This window comes from Agelaius phoeniceus, chromosome 5 (genome assembly GCF_051311805.1).
Source record: "Agelaius phoeniceus isolate bAgePho1 chromosome 5, bAgePho1.hap1, whole genome shotgun sequence".
Classification (NCBI taxonomy): Eukaryota; Metazoa; Chordata; class Aves; order Passeriformes; family Icteridae; genus Agelaius; species Agelaius phoeniceus.
In genome coordinates this window covers 61,107,123-61,124,118 of record NC_135269.1, presented here as the reverse complement: position 1 = coordinate 61,124,118, position 16,996 = coordinate 61,107,123, and the positions used below count along the sequence as shown (strand labels likewise).

The window sequence follows — 16,996 nt, the reverse complement described above, 5'->3', positions numbered from 1 at the left end:
TAAAAGGCTTTGTCCTTGTTCTCCCCCTTGAAAAACCTGGAGAAAACCTTTTCCCTGTTGGTCCTTAGCAAACTCAAATTCAACTATACATTTTTTCTTTATTTTTACCTTCAGTTATTCACATTAATATCAGCTAGCACTGGGTATATATTTGAAAATAAATTGCCTTAGGTTTGATCTGTCATAACAATAAAATATGTGTTGTCTCCATTGCTATTTGTTATGTATTTTATGCTATCAGCCTATGCTTCTTAGTATAGGGTAATTTTTCATTGTTGAAATATTTATTTATATTTGTGCACTCTGTTGGCACTTATTTTTGGGTTTTTTTAAATCCATTTTCCTTTTATTCCCCTTTATTTGTTAAGAGTTAGAGACACAAACTTAAAACAGGATCTTTATGGACTTTGCAGAACTGGTGAACGATCCTGTGTTTCTTGGTATTATTAATTTATCAAAATTTGATATCTGCACACTTGTATTTAATATCAAATCTGTAACATTCATTACATAAATCATATTCTTTTGTTTCCATAAAATATATTTCATGTTACTTCCATAGGTCAAAGCTTAACAGTTGTTTACTGTGCAGTATTGTAGTGTCAGGTTTAGTGTTTGGATAGTGCTGCCAAGCTTTTGGTGGTTTTGAAACCCTGCTGAAGTTTCTTCAGCCACAGGAAACTTTGTATTAGTGAGGTACTCTGGGAGGCAAAATCTGGCAAGTCATCCTCCCAAAACAGTGTTCCTCAATGGAAAAGTGTTCCATTTCCCTCCAGGCTGTTCTTGGCTTTCCTGGTAAATCTGTGCCTTGGGGAGCCTGTCCCTCCTGCCCTCCTCCTGCATCCTTTATTTGTGCTGATGCCTTCTGCAAACACAGTCCAGTCTCTCACATGTATTTATATTATATTTATAATTATATTTATTAATTTATTTATATTTATTAATTGAAGATCTTGGAAAAAACACTTTGTTCAGTCTTGCAGATTCACAAAAGTTATCTTCCTGCTGGGCAGAATCACACAGGAGCTGCTTTTGCATTTGGGAAGTGGAAAGAGAAAGGCTTCAGTGGATAAATGTTGTCCCTCTGAAGCACCCTCAGCTGGTGGGATGTGGGCTGTTTGTAGCTGTTCTCCCTCTGTCACAGGAGACTCTTCTTCCTTCCTAGAATAGATAAAGGCACTTATTATAGGTTCTGTTTAAAGCAGAGGAGTCAAAGGCTGGATGTTTCCTGGATCTGTTGCCAGCAAAATTTCTGTCAAGGTTATGTGGAGTTGGTAATTGGCTCTTACTAAATTTGATGGGGAATACCTGCAAAAACAGCCTTTGCATGAAAACTTGTAGTGATCACTGCTTAAAAAGTGCATTAAAAAGGTTGATGCATGTCAAATTTTCCAGTTCTAATGACTTTAACTTTTCAACTATTATGAATAACCTTTTAAAAAATCACCAGTTAAAATCAATATTTCATTTTTACTTAGACAAGCAAAAGTCTCCATTATTAATGAAGAGTTAATTTTCTTTTTTCAGATTTTGAACAGACTTTCTTTAGTACAGTCTTGAAATGGCAGAAGCATTCGCATCCAGTTCTAGTTATTAATGTTTTCTTTTTAGCCAAAGCCCTTCTCAGTTTCTCAGCTGACTAAGTAAGGATTAGCTGGGTTTTTTTGATCACTTTCCCCTCCAAAGAAATCAGCTTTAGCTGTGGGATAAAGATTCTTTTCTGTGTTTTTGCTGTTGTAAGCAATGCCCTGATCTTTGGCATCTGTGCTTGAAACCCGGGATCAGAAAAGCTCCAGATGAGTTCACTTAGAGCTAAAACTGTATGGCAAGCACAAAATGGTAATATGAGACATCCTTGTTAATTAATCAAGTTCATTCTCTCATTAATGCTTTTACTTTTTAAAATGGGAAGTTTCATTCAGTTTTTCTTTGGCTACTTCTAACAATTTGATTGTTGGGTTTTTTCCTATGCATATTCAGAAACCAGTCTCTGTCAGTGTCTCAGGATTTCTTGCCAATACTTTAATTTCTAGCATTGTCTCTAAAAATACCTCTCAGGAACTGCCTTTTCCTCATATACCAAGGTAATTTTTTATGCTCCTCTAGATTTATTTTTTTTTATAATTTCTTTGCAATTCTTATTAGGTATGAGCTTGTTCAGTAGTTTGAACTCAGTAGTTTGAAAGTAGTTGAACTCTTTGGGACTTCACTTAATATTTTGGAAGTCTGTGTGTTTAAAATTGGAATACATTGCAAATAAAGACTACTCAAGTGTACACTTAAAGCTTCTTAAAGGCTTTCTATTTGTAAAAATGTTTCTTTGCAAAGTTGTATGATCATAAATTTCTGCTAATAAGGTACAAAAGAAAATTTAGACCTCTCCATTCCAGGGCACAGAACAAGTGCTGCTTTCCTGCACATATTAAACATTTGTTGATAGTGCAGATGCAGTGAATCAGATTTCACAAAGCCTGTGTTCAGTTTTTCTGTGTAACCAGATACTGCAGTGCACAGCTGCTTGGTTTCTGCATGGGGTACCTTTCCTGGGTAAAGTTCTCCTTGCACAGGGTCTGAGCAAATGAACTCTTTTGGAAGCTAAAAGAGATCTTAGTATTCAAGTTTCATGCTTGATTTTCACACAAAGATCAAGACATTCCTGTAGAAAGATGTGCACTGCAGTTGGGCCCTTGTAATGTAGAATAACTGCAGAGCCTGAGGACCAGAGTGTGCCCCAGTTCTGGAGTGGGGAGACAGAATAAGAGGTTTCTGAAAAATCCTAAGCAAAGGCTGACAGTGTGTAAATTATTATGTTTATGTATATGATGTATAATCTGTAAATTATTATGAATATTAATAAATATAATTATTATTCTCAAACACAAAAGAATTGATAAAAATCAGTTTGAGGTATAAAGAAATATTCTGGCAAATGTTTACTTTAAAAGAGTGAATGATACACAAGTTCTTTTCTTTTGTTTTTTAGATTCATCAGATGGAAGTCTAAAAGCTTCTACATATCATGGGACAATAGATGTTTATGTCAGTCAATTAAGAAAAGTGGATCTGAAATCCCAGAAAGGTTAGCAAAATAAATTAAATATTTTTTTTTTCTGGCAGATTTTGATGTAAAAGAAAAGGAGATAAGGGTTTGGTTTTTATCTGTCTGTAAAGAATAGTTTGTAATTGTTGGTTATTTACTTTTTTTTTGCATCATTATTAGAAGATATCTATAAATACTTAAAACACAATAAGCTGTGTCAGGGACAAGAATACTTAAGATGGATTAAATGTGTTTGTGTTTTTCAATGTTTTTCTTTTTGGTCTGGCAATATGCCCAGCAGAATTCTGCAAGGTTGACTAGGGTTACAGTGTTCCTTTGCCTTGAGCACAGTTTTCTCCCTGATGCTGTATGTGCAGTGATCACTGACACACATACATTTATTTTTCTTGCCATCTGACTGAAATGTCCTACTATGAAAATTTGAAGGCAGAAAAGCAAAGATGGGAGAGCTTTACATTACCATTTTCCTTCATTTTCTCTCCTGCTTACTCACTTAAATTCCTCTTCTCAGTTAAAAGCTCACACCTAAAGTTGAATTCGTAGTTTTGCTATTCTGAAGATTTGATACTGTAAATTACAGAGCCCTGAATAGATCTTGTTAATCCTAGTTTGGAAAAAAAAAAACCAAAAAACCCAAAATGCAGACAGACAAAAAAAATCCAAAACAAGCCAAAACACAACACAGCATTTCTAAACTTGACTGTAATGTCATGTCAGACACTTCAGGTGGTTTGGTCCACTTCTGTCTCCTGTAAAACAAAGCCTGTGCCCTGTTAAATCCAAACAGTTACTCAAAATGGGACTCATGGTGTCAATGAATTGAAATTGAATTTGTGCATCTTTCTGTACAATCTCTTTTGGCTTCATTAGTGCAAAGAAGTTTATTTTTATATTATTTCTTGGTTACCTTTAGTATCACTTATTTTGCTAAGTTAATGTCTCTTTGAGCTAGAAGAAAAGAGGAATGTATTTAATAAAAGCTAATTAATGTTATTTTCAAAATATTTTCTAACATCTCTTCTGGCAGCACAGTTTAGTTGAAAGGCAAAGTTGAAGCTCTGGTTCTGTTTACCCTGTAAATTCAGAATAACTGCCGACAGCTGCAGTGTAGAAAATGTCCCACTTGTGCTAAATGAGCTGCATGTGTGCTGGTTTTTGTGAGTCATCACTGAGCAACTCTCCAAAGAGGACCCAAAGATGAAGACCTTTTCCCTTTCTTATTCTAAGGCTTTTGTGTATCCAGCAAAATGCAGGCCTAAATTATACTGGAAGTTATTTGTTCATCAGAGCTGTCACAGGCAAGTGATTCTGCTGTGTGTAAATTGCTCAACCAGGGTTGCTTTCTGGTGCTTCTTTGCTGTTATTCTTACCATGTTCTGCTGAAGCTTCTGGGATGGATGTCAAGAAACTGTTTTATGTTTTCCTCAGTAAATGTTGAAATTAAGCAAAAACTTAAACAACACATAAAAAGGAAGTGTATTCTGAATTTCTCATGTTTTTGATCTAATGTGTAGGAGAGAGCTTTCAGACTTTGTGACTGAGTTATTCCAAAATGACTAATGTGGCCAGGTTGGGGGCCCAGTGTCTGCCTTTGGTCTGATGCATAGATGCACATATCTAGGGGAAGCAGAAGTCAGAATTTCTGGTTTTAATCTCAAAGTAGAATTATTCAGGCCACCAAAGCTGCAGTTTTGCTACTAGTTTACATTTTGGTGATGCACAGTCTAAACTGGTAAGTCAGTTTTGAGACTGCATCTGTTGGAGGATGTGAACAGCTGGCCCTAAGCAGTAAAGCAAAGACAATTGCCAGTGTTCACAGCAAGTGAGCAGCACCCCATCCTTCCAGAGGAGCAGTTCTTTCATGTATTCTTTCATTTCATTCACCATGCAGTGACTGGGTGATTTGTCAAGTCTGATGCCCTGTCCTTGCTCTGGAATATCAATATGCAACTAGAAGATGAACTTAAAGTCATGATACCTGTGAGATCTATCATATTTGCTTCCCTTGGTCATTCCTGTAATAAGATCCTCTACCAAAAGATATTGTTTGTAGTGTATGTCACTATTTATTTTCGTGTCTGTGAAGGAAATTCTGTGATACCATTTTCTAAATGTGACATATTCTGTTTATGATAAATGAAGATACCTTCATTTATCCTTTCAATGACCAAAAAAAAGAGGTTACTGTTTCTGAAGACTTTAAAAAAAAAACCAACCAAGCACAGCCAAATGATGATTTGAATCAAGTTAGTGAAATAATGGACTATTTCAGGGTTAAACTAACTAGCTTGCACTTAATTTTATACCAGGTTCAATTACAGTCAAGGTACCTGCATCTCTCAAAGCCTATTTAGAGCTGTCTGGAAGAAAAGTGGATGTGAGTTCAGAGATCCAGTTAAAAGAAACACAAAGTGCCTCCAAAGATGATCATGTAACACTAAGTGGTAAGGCTTACTAATCTTGGCTTCCAATAAATGTCTGTCTGGCTTAAGTCAAAGGCATCTACATTTCTTTATTAGTTTATTGCCCTTGGCAGCTGCTTGTTTAATCTGCTTCACTTTCAGATGTTTGCTTGTGCTCTTCTACTCCCCATGTTACTGGATAACTTGAAAATTTTATTTGGTAAATGACTTGTGAATGTAATCAACTTCTTCTAACAAAAGCCTTAGAGCCAAATTCCTCCTTAGTGTTGGTCCAGTGAGTTTGTGGGAGATAATCCAGGGCTGAATTTGACCCATTGCTTTGTTGGCTTAGAAACTCACATAGACTTTCCTAGGCAATCTATTATATTAAAAATATAATAATTTTTAAAAATCTGTCTGTTTCTGAGTCAAAGGGGGGAAATAAAAGGGGTCTATGGCATATTTATAAATAATGTCCAGTAGTGCAGGATAGGCTGAGAAATGATGGGGGGAGATGAGAAGAGCAGAAGAAGCTGGAGCTGGAGGAATAGAGACAGCACGTGGAGAGGTACCTGCAATTACTGGAACTATTCTTGTAAGGCATTTAAAACTGAGCTTAGAATCCTGGGTCTTGCTGTTTCCTGCTTTAGAAAAGAGTTTTACAATTCACTGGCAGGGTGTGTACTTCTCTCCCCCACTCCAGATGTTGTATCTAAAAGTTAAGGCTGTTGCTTTTACCAGTTACACAGTTTGCCCTAGAGAAAACATCAACTGAGTGTGTCTGAGGGCTCCAGCTCAGTGTTTGAACATGTTATGTCAGTGTGACCTGCTGTGGCAGCAGATGGGGTAAGGCTTGGAGTTTTAAACCTAAGAAAATATGCACAAAAACTCTCTTTCTCCCCCATGTAAGATGGGGATCTCAGAGTCAGGAAAACATTGGAAGTGTAATTATATAATTTTAGTATGTAGCCTGCTTATATATCTCTTCCTGCCTAGGAACAGTAACTAGCACTTAAATTTAGTAGTGGTTATTAAATACAGTTTCTACAAAAACCACAATTAGAGGTTGTCAGGCTAGAAATCCGTGGAAGGACCCCAGATTCTAGCAAGACTTGGGGCAATGAACCACCTCAGCAGTAAAACAAGACTTCTCAGTGAATGAGGACCACCAGCCTCTAATCATCTGCTACTTTGGCAACATTAAAGATAAGAATGGTGTTTCAAATATCCACAGCTGAATGACTTCTCTGGTTTCACAACCCAGTCGGTGTTTGTGTGGGACAGTCATCACTGAAGCAGATGCAATTTTTCAACCACTGTTCTGTATGGAAATGATCTTGGCACTTGAGGCCAAAAGCAGAAACTCTGATTAGTTAACTCTCAAATAGACAAGTCCCAAAGGCACAGAAATCATCAAGAATTATGCAGAGGCAGCAGCAGTAGGCCAATGATTATCGGTTGTTTAAAGAAGTTACAGTGTTACATAAAAAGAGAGATACTTCCTCCTTCTATTTCTCTTCACCTTACAGTGTATTCTTTCTGCACTTGATCCCTCACTATCAACAATTGCTTCTTCCTAAAGGTGATATTTGGTAATTTTCTTGTACAAGTAGATTTTCAAATAATTGAAAATCATTTAATACAATTTCTGTATCCTGGGACCATTATTCATTGTTGAGGTTTCAGGTACAAGGTCCATAGCTGTCCTGCTGTTGTGACTGAAGAAAGGCAAAATAGACAGTGAAGAGGAGCTTTGCCAAGTGGTTAAAAACTGTATCACAAGAGCATGGCAGTTTAGGAGTTTTATGCTTTTGAGTTCAAAGATTAGTTTAAAACCAGATGATTTTTCAGAAAATCCAGTTTTCGTGAATACCACAGGCACTGTGACCTTTTAGGAAGTTGTACTTGCCTCTGGGAATATGTGAATGTGTTAGAGAAGGCTGTCCAGTGGGAAGACAGGGCAGAGTTCTTGGGTAACTCAGACTTGGGTCAACAGTCACTTCTTCCTGCACTTTGCTGCTCTAGGAAATCCTTCCCTGCTGCTTTGGAGCAGTTTCCATGTGCACCATCACCCTCCAGTTGCACCCTGAGGGCAGTCAGTGCACCACAGCCCCACAAGCATCCCCATCCAGGGTTTGCCAGCCAGCCAGAGAGTGGGATTTAGTGAAAGCAAGATGATGGAAGTCTGGAGTGAGTGCTCCAGAGACAGAGGGATGACAGTGGGAAATGGGTTTGCTCTTTTAGGAAAAGAAGGGACTTTCCTGCAAAATGGAGACACTTGCTGAAAAAGGGAGGGAACTGGAGAGCAGTGACAGGGAGTTTTTATTCTTTGAAGTAATTTTCAAGGGCAAGGCATCTGTTTCCATTGGCAGTCTGGAAAGCAGTATGTATGCTATAATGAAATGCTACAAAAGCAGAGTTCATGCTAAGCACTGGTCCAGCTTCCATCAGTGGAAGTGTTTGGCTGCCTTTACAGTGCTTGAGTAATTCCAGTAATTTCTGATTGTAATCATGTCAAGGTGTTCTTTCTTTGCCCTGGCAAGAAGAGAAGCCCTTCCTGCTCAATGTCTGCCTCCTCCCTGTCTCACAGGTGTGCCTGTGTTCTTAAATTTTATGCCTGTGGAGGTAATTAGCTATAGACACTACATGTGGTAAGAGAAAGAATAGGAGGCTAAAAGGTATCAAATATTTAAGCAGAAAAGAAACTTTGAATATGTCAAAGGGGTTGCAAACATGTTGAAGGTCAAGGTTAAAGTTCATATAATTTTGATTTACATGCTTTTTAGGCCATTTTCCAATAAGTTAGGTTCTAAGTACAAAGGTAGGAGCAATTACCTGTGTAGTCCTGAGAGGAGCAATATTTAAATAATGTCAGGAAACAATAGTGTTACACCATTGAAAACAAACAGCATGTTAACATGATTGTTCTGTAAAACTCAAAATAATCCTTTGGCTTTACATGGCATTAGTAATACTTTGCTGGAATGTGTCCAGTTTTGAGTATCTGTGCTTTGAAACTGTAGAGTCTCTAAAGGAGAACATGTGAGCAGAGTCCTAAAATCATGATTAACAAGAGAAGACTGAAAAGTTCTGGTTTTGTCTCAGAAGATAAAGGGAAGAGAAGATGCATTTTTCTAGTGCATAAGAAGTTGCCACAGAGAAATAAGGAAATAAATTGTTCTGTTGACTGGCAATAAGACTAAAAATTATAACTTGACCTTATGGTAAAGGAAACTTATCTAAATAGCAAGGTAAACTTGATTGTAGCACTTGTCTGGGGGGCAGTAGGACTGTCAGTACTGCAGGTTGTGAAGACCAGGTGATGTGAGCATCTCAGACTAAATTCAGTGCTTCCTCAGGAGAGGCTTCAGCCCTGTTTTTTCTTGTCTCAGGTTGATGTGACCATCTGCTCCCACCCACTCCACAGCAGCAAAGGAAGGTTATCAGGCATGTGGGTGGATGGGGTCTAAATGAAATGCAGACACTGGAATCACTTCAGCCACTTTGGTTGCCAACTTGTGTGTTGACCACTGTGACTTGGTGGAAAAACTCTTGCAGTCATTCAGAGACTTTATTTGAATCCTTGTAGCAAATGGTGTCAATTTCCAAACCTAATTGTCTGGAAAATAAACCATGTAAATCTCATCTCTGAGTGATGCCAGGGACTCACCTGATTTTGGATGTTTCTCCATCCCTGCCCCAGTCCTAGTGCCAAGTTCATATCCAGTAGCAACCTTTCACCTGATGCCATCTGCTTGGTGCAGAGGAGTCTTTTAACTTTGCAGGCAATTCATCTGGTTTGCAGCAGCTGTGTGTTTCCATGGTAAATGTCCCACCATGTCCCAGGTGCTCCTCAGAGGCTGTGGGTGTTTGCTGTTATTACTGTGTCTCCCTGTTTTTACCTTCTCAACGGGCAAACCTCTGTGGTTTTCTGTCCTTACACAAGGAGCATATGCTTTGAGAGTTTTGGTTTTCTCCCAAGTTGAGACATACTTGCTCCCAGTTCTTGTCAGAATGACAGCAATTGCAGCAGTTAACAGGACTTTTAGGTTTTGGTACTAATCCCATCCTGGCTACAGCACAAGAGCTTTGCTAAGCCACCTGAGAGCAGTGTTCCCCTGAGCCATGCCTCTGGTGGCCCTGCAGGTAATAGAAATCTCCCATGTTAATTCATGCCTTTCCTCAGGTGTGTAAACAGGACATGCAGAGGAAATCCCCCATTGACTCCTCTAACTCCTTTTCCCCTGTGAAAATTTTCACATTGCCTCTACCTTATGAGTTAAGTATCCAGTTATTCTTTTAATACTGCAGAACTTCTTAGCTGGCCTTGCTGTGCCTCTGGAGAGTCAGCCTGTCTGTAATTACCAGATTCCTTTGAAAAGATGGGCATTGACACTTCTGTCCTATCTCTGACTTCTCAGGTTTCTCTTACTAACATGCTTCAGGTCTTCTCATCCTGCCTGGTTCTCCCCATAGGTGGTGGTGAGAAGCACCTTTCTCCTTACAACAGTCATTCACTCAGGCATGCACTGAAATATTACTACTTTGACATCTGCCTGATGTTCCCTGCTGGAGCAAAGGGGATCTAGGCAGATGTTTCCTGCCATCAGGAATAATCACTTCTCACTGTGATTATTCCCCCAGTGGTCCCTCACACAGTAGTACTGGGAGAGCAGCCTATGGAATGCTGTGGCCTTCCCTTTAGGATTGCTTTAAGGCCAATGTGCCAGAGGGTGCTGACTGCATCAGTCTCTTGTACCCTGCACAAAGCACATGGATGGATGTGGTTAAGAGTCTTCATTATGAGAAATTCTGTATTGCTTGCTCCAAGGTAATGTCTGTGTTTTTTAGCTGCCTGGAGTTCAAGGGTTGAATACAAACACAGCTGAAGGGGCAGTGAATAACATGAGACAAGCAACTTGCCTTTAAAAGGGAAATAAGTGAAAGAGCTTGTATTATGTCAGTCTGCTGAGACTCCAGGTTTTATCTGAAGCTTACCAGCTGCACAAGTGCTCCCACTGTGCAGCTGTCTTGGGTTTGTTGCAGTCAGCATTGCAGTTCAATCCCAGGAGTAACACTCTCTGCTGTCATGCCCCCCCTGTTTAGTCTGTTCTCAAGGCACTTCAGAACTCTCCTTCTTTCTTAGAAGCAGTTTTTATTGACTCTTGGCCACTAGAATTGAGTGGGAAGAGCTTTGTTTTATAATGTCCCTCTACACACTGCCCTCTGTGAAGCCTTGATCCTTAAGCAATATCTTAAAAAAAAATAAACAAAGACCCAGGTTGTATCTGGAAAAGATTACATTCCTTCGAGTCAAATAGAAAGTTCATCCAACTTTTATTAAACACATTAGATGAGATGCTATCCTACAGATTTTTATTGGTTTCAGCTTGCATTCAACTCAAGCTGTTCACAACCTTTTGATATATACCACAGTCCTAACACTACCAATGAACAACACTTAAAATATGATCCTCTTCTTATGTTTTGTGCTATGAAAATAGAGCTCTCAACTCCTCCATTCTCCAGGAAGACAAGTAGAGAAACAGTCAGCACTTGACTCTAAAGTTTTGCAAAGGTGTTACCTTCTTTAAACACCACACACTGGGGTGGGGAAAAACCACCCCCTTTTTCCTGGGCTTTAAATTGAAAGGTACACACAGCATAATAGTTTGTGGCTTCTCCTGAACTCCTGCTGCTGTCTTGACTGCTGGTAGGTTTTGAAATTAATTCCCTCACCTCTCCCCCCATTCTCAGTCCAGGAGGCTGTGTGCTTTTGTGATTTAATCTGGCTAATAAAGTCTTCCTCAAAATCCACTCATGCTCTCATGGTATTCGGAGTACAAGCAGTGAGTACAGTTAAGACCAAAGCAGTCATCAAAAGGTCTCCAATTAAACCTTGTTGCTTGATTAGTGCCTCATACACAAATGAATTCAAATATAGGAAATAACTGAACCTCCTACTAGTGATGGGCTTAATAACCTTAATACTTGCCTCACAGGCAAATTTCCAGAAGTATAAGGAACAATTTTTTTCTCTACATTCACATAGCAAAACCAAAATGAGAAACAGAGCTCAGACAGAAACTCAGCTTTAAAATGGCTCTTGTAAATTTGTTCCTGTGCTCCCTAAACTCTGCTTTAACTTTTTTGCCAAGGTGTAAGCTGTGCATGAAACTATTTACAGCACTGATTCTGTGCTTCAGTGTTTGTTTCTTGTACAGAAGTACAAGCCATAGTCACAAAAACATGAGAGAGAGAGGAACTGGGACCAAGCACTCCAATATTCTGGAAATAGATCTCTGCCCTGCATTTCCCTTGGAGAAAAAGATGTATTTTTAGTGTTCTACAGTTCTGTTAAAGGATCAGCTGAAATTTTCATTTGTACTTCTTTGTTGGTTCAATTTCTTGTCACCTGGAGGCTGTTTTCTGTTTGAAAACCAGACTGATGAAATGTTTTAAGTATGTTTTATGTATGCTTAAAAGACAGATTCTGTTTTAGTTTTTGTTCTATACTCTCTCATACAATAGTATTGAAAATCAGTGTTTCAGGAAAGCTTTGAGGAACTGAACTTTCAAATTTTAATGGATTCCATATACAACACATTTGTCCAACTTGGTGATTCATCACAGATTTAAGTCTGCAATTAGATGATGAGTAGAGATCTGTGGATTCTGCTTTACTGTAGGCATGACACTGGCACTGAGTGTGGTTGAGACTGCTGCTGTCTGGAGCAGTGAGGAGTGCAGAAATTGTATTAAGACATCCCCATGGAGACACCTGAAGCCATGTTGTAGTCTGATAACAAGGCACACTGAAGTGACTCTGGCATTGTTGGACCTCTCTGAGAACTCTGTGCTTCCAAACCATACCTCAGCCTGTTGTGAATTGCTGTGGGTTTGGCCCATAAACTTAAATGAATCTCACTTAGAGCTGCTAAAGCACTGAAATGCTATTGAAAAGTTCTGGCACACAGGCCTGAGTTGTGGAAACCAGTGCAGTGATGTCAGTTGGAGTTTTGCCACTGTTCTTGCTGTGGCCAGAATTTAATTTCAGCTGTGTTACAGGTTAGAGCAGAGCATGTTTGCAAAATTGGCTCAGAATCTGCTTCCCTGCCATCCCTCTTGCTATTCCAAGCTCAAATTATTCTAAACTTAGAATTCACACAATTAAATGAACACTGAAGTAATAATAAATGATATTTTGTAAAGATAAACTGAAGTGAAGGTTGATCTTGTGATAAAGGCACTGATTTGGCACTTTAAAGATCCCAGTTTAATTCCCAATATGGACACAAATCTTTAGTATAAATTTGGAAGATTACTTTTCTCTCTGGGTCTCCGGTTTTTGATTATAAAATGAGACTGAGTTGAACTCTCTGCTTTGTTAGTGAGCTTTTTAGAGCATGACTGTGAATACAGCCTGAAGTTTATGTGAAACCTGGAAGAAGACAGATACCTCAGGCTTGTGGGGGCTTTTTTAGGCCATTATCATAAGGAAACAGTAATACTTGCAAAATGTCCGGGCATCTGGACAATCAGGTCTTACCATGGCTCTTAAAATCTTTGAAATTACTTAGCCAGATCAGTATCTCATGTAGAGTCATGGTTTAACCAGATCTGGCTCTTGAGCACCAGGTCACCACTCACTCCCCACCATGGGATGGGGGAGACAAGCAGAAAAGTATAAGAGAGAAAAGTCATGGTTGGCATAAAGAGACTTTGAGATTAAGACAGTTTGATGGATAAAGCAAAAGCTGTGCACAAAAGCCAAGCAAAATGAGGGATTCTTGCACTACTTCCCAGGGCAGGCAGGTGTTCAGCCATCCCCAGGAAAGCAGGACTGTATCTCATGTACTGGGTCAGACAAATGCCATCACTGTGAGTGTCCCCTGCTCCTCCTCCTGCCAGCTCTGATACAGAACATGACTCCATACAGTTCAGAATGTCCCTTTGGTCATTTGGGGTCAGCTGTCCTGGCTCTGTCCCCTCCCAGCTTTTTGTGCACCCCCAGCCTCCTCTCTGGCAGGGCAATATTAGAAGAAAAGGCCTTGATGCTGTGGAAGGGCCACTCAGAAATAACAAATTTTATATATTGTCAACACTGTTTTCAGCAGAAATCTAAAATATGGTTCATCCTAGCTACTATTAAGAAGAAATAACCCTGTCCCAGAGAAAACCAGTACCTGTAGGGTTTGTGTGGCAAGGTTACCAGTACCTGTAGGGTTTGTGTGGCAAGGTTACAAGGTTACAAGGAGGGGCTCTAGGGCTGGCTTCTGTGAGAAGCTGCCAGAAGCTTCCCCTGTGTCCTACAGAGCCAGCACCAGCCTGCTCCAGGATGGACCCACCACTGGCCAGGGCTGAGCCCATCAGTGATGATGAATAACACAGTTAAAGAGGAAAAATCCCACAGCAGCTGGAGAAAGGAGTGAAAACATGTGAGAGAAACAGCCCTGCTGATGTGGAGGCCAGTGCAGAAGCAGGGGCAGGAGATTCCCCTGGGGCAGCCCCTGGAGTGTGCAGGGCTGCAGAGATCCTCCTGCAGCTTGTGGAGGGCTCCATGGCAGAGCAGGGGAAGAGCATCAGGAGCTCTCCTTCTGCAGAGGAAGGAGTGGCAGAGATGATGTGTGAACTGACCAAAACCCCCATTCTCTGTCCCCCTGTGCCTCTGGTGGGGAGGAAGTGGAGAAATCAGCAGTGAAATTAAGCCTGGAGCAAAGGGAGGGGTGAGTGGGATATGTTTTTAAGATTTGGCTTTATTTTTTATTATCCTTCTCAGAGCTGATTTGGAATAAATAAAATTAATTTTTCCCCAAGTCAAGTCTGTTTTCCCTGTGACAGTAACTGCTGATTGAACTCTCCCTGTCCTTATCTTGATCCATGAGCTTCTTGTTATGCTTTCTCTGGCCTGTTCATTTGAGGAGGAGAGTGGTAGAGTGGCTTTGGTAGGTACCTGACATCCAACCAGGGTCAACCCACCATAACACATTTCTTAGCTTAGAATGAAAAGTGCAGTACTATATAATAAAAAACACTGTTCTATTGTAAAGATATATTGTGGGAAATCAGATTAATGTAAAAAAAAAAAACTGTATCAAGAAGGAAATGTCTCTGCTAAAAGTACACAAATTCTACCAAATCAAAGGGCTAAAAGTGCTTCCAGGGAGCTTGTAAAAAAATGACAATGTGAAGATGATATGTTTACTGTGTGTCAAATTAAACTAAGACAACTCTCTTTTCCAGGTCACATGAATCAAAGGGATGAAACAGACAAATGGATTAAGGCTGACACACAAAATGGCAAAGTGTGTCTTAAAAGCCAAAGCTGGATCCAGTCTGTCAAGCTGAAGAGTTCTTAAAGGTGAAATAGGCCAAAGAGATTAAATCAGGAAACTACAAAGGAACATTTCTGTAAAATTATTAAAACTTTTGGATGAATATTCTTCATATAAAAGAGAAACTATTAAAAATGAGAGAATTTTAACCCAAGATTTGCCTGTGACAGTGCTGGTACTAAACAGTCTGGTTTACTTTTAGTGCCTTTTAGGAACGAGATGATCTTACATATTCAGTATTCATGTAACTTGACCCACCTACCATATCAGTTTAAAAGCTGATAGCTTTCAAGCAAAAGTTTGGAATTGTCATTTAAAAATTTTAAAAAGTGTTTTCAACACTTCCAAGATGCCATGCTTTGCAAGCTCTGTTTACTTGTAAATTAAATGTCTCAATACTGTGGGAATTCTGCTGGTTTATGCAAAATGCAGAGAATGTTCTTCAACCAAATTGTATCATGGATAGGAAAAAATCACTTTCAGTGTGGTTCTTATGTGGTTTTCTCATTTGGTGTTTGAACCCTGAGCAGTTTCTGCCTGAGTGATGAGTACTTACAGTGTAAAAATACTTCTGTGAAATGGCAGAACTTGCTCTGTGTCATCCTGAACCTCTGGTTTGTGGATAGAAAGAAGAACTCCAGCTCTGTCTACCACTGCTCATCTGCAAAGAAAAAACTTTTAAAATAAATAAAAGTACCATGGATCTGGCTGATTTCAAGGAGGAGCACTCCTCCACCTGAGCATTTCCCTGAAGGAGAAGCTGCCCTAGCAGGGAAGTGTTCCCTTGGATTGAGAGCTGGAATCTCTTGGTTTGCTCTGTCTGCAGGGACTGAGAGCCCTGTCCTGCAAAGCTCCTGGGAGGCAGAGAGGAAGGTGAGGGAAGCAGGTAAAGCTGCACAAGGGCAGGTCTGATTTTGTGGAGGGTTCTGTGTTACTGTAAAACAAGCACACAGCAAAATAAATGCAGCTTTTAAAAGCCTTTCCATGCATCTCTATGGCACCTTATAGAAGCAGTAGTGAAATTTGGGTTTGAAGCTGAAATGTCAGAATCCCTGCCAGCTGAGGGGATGGTGAGGAGCAGGAGAGAATTCAGACTTTATGTTTTGTATATATGTGTATGCTCTTTAAGGCATAATGGTACATTATGAAATTAACTTCTTTTGCCACAGGATTCCCCAGGAGATATAATTGCCCCTGGCTAATGGACTTCAAGAGTCAAGGGCAGCATATCTGCTGTAATTCAGGGAGGTTAAAAACTCCCCTTCCTGTTTATTGTTCTGTGTACTGCTTGTTGGGATGAGGTGGGCAGGATGCATATGACAAATTATATGTATTTTTAACATAAACAGTAATATATAAAACATTTCTAACAGTTTTACTAAAGGCATTGCAATATTACTAGGTATGAGTTATTATTAAACTTTTAAAATTTATAAAATTAATAAATTATAATGGTTTTGGATATCCAGAAAAATATTTGAAACTAATGTTTTCTATGCCCTGCTGCAGCCAAAGTGAAAAAAGTACCTCAAAATTCACACCACATGAAAACAGTGTAGTAGGTACTTCACAAGATTGGATCCATTTAATGGTCCCATTACTCACCTGAAATACAAAGACTGTCAGCCTCTGAGATTAAGGTTGTGTTTTTTGAGACTGCTGCATCAGCAATTTAAGGGAGAACATAGTAAGAAAACATGTTCTTTGTTCCATATTCAAAAGAAAGCAAACTCAGACTTTGAATTCATTAATTTTCTAAATCTAGCAGGAATTAAACATCAGACTTGTTAGTTACTTGCTTAAAGAAGTTTAAATCAGCCAGCAGAAAAATTGTGCTACCACTAAAGCTACTGATTATATTAATTCCAAGCTAAAACATGTTGAGACCAGCTAGAATGTTAATATAAAGGACAAGAATGAGTTGAAGGAGGACAAACTCTTCCTTATGAGTTTCCCCAAAGGCATTGAACAATGTCTTGTTCTGCTCTAATGAGGTGAAACTGTATTTATCTCTAGACAAGGGAAGATGAGTAGGTTATCAGCAATTAGAATTTGAATGGCAAACCCCTTGTGTGCCCATATATCTTTTTTTGTGCATTTGATGAGAAGACATTCTTGTAACTGGAGCAAATTTATACTCAAACACTTTTTTCATCTGGCCGCCCTTTAATTTGGTTCTCCTGCTCTCTCAGCTGCCA

At 39.3% G+C, this 16,996-nt stretch overlaps 1 protein-coding gene across 2 annotated transcripts in view; it reads left to right on the top strand.

The window, feature by feature from the left end:
- FAM185A (family with sequence similarity 185 member A) overlaps positions 1 to 15,779 on the top strand; it is a 37,051-nt gene extending 21,272 nt beyond the window's left edge. Inside the window, exons 6-8 of one of the 2 annotated variants that reach the window (XM_054631397.2) lie at positions 2,984 to 3,079; positions 5,371 to 5,505; positions 14,707 to 15,779. In XM_054631397.2, the coding sequence (XP_054487372.2) occupies positions 2,984 to 3,079; positions 5,371 to 5,505; positions 14,707 to 14,822 (347 nt within the window). In that variant the 3' untranslated portion in view covers positions 14,823 to 15,779. Of the gene's footprint in view, positions 1 to 2,983; positions 3,080 to 4,288; positions 4,360 to 5,370; positions 5,506 to 14,706 lie in introns of those variants that run through there. The other variant, XM_077179124.1, reaches the window with a different exon arrangement.
- Positions 15,780 to 16,996: the final 1,217 nt, after the last annotated feature.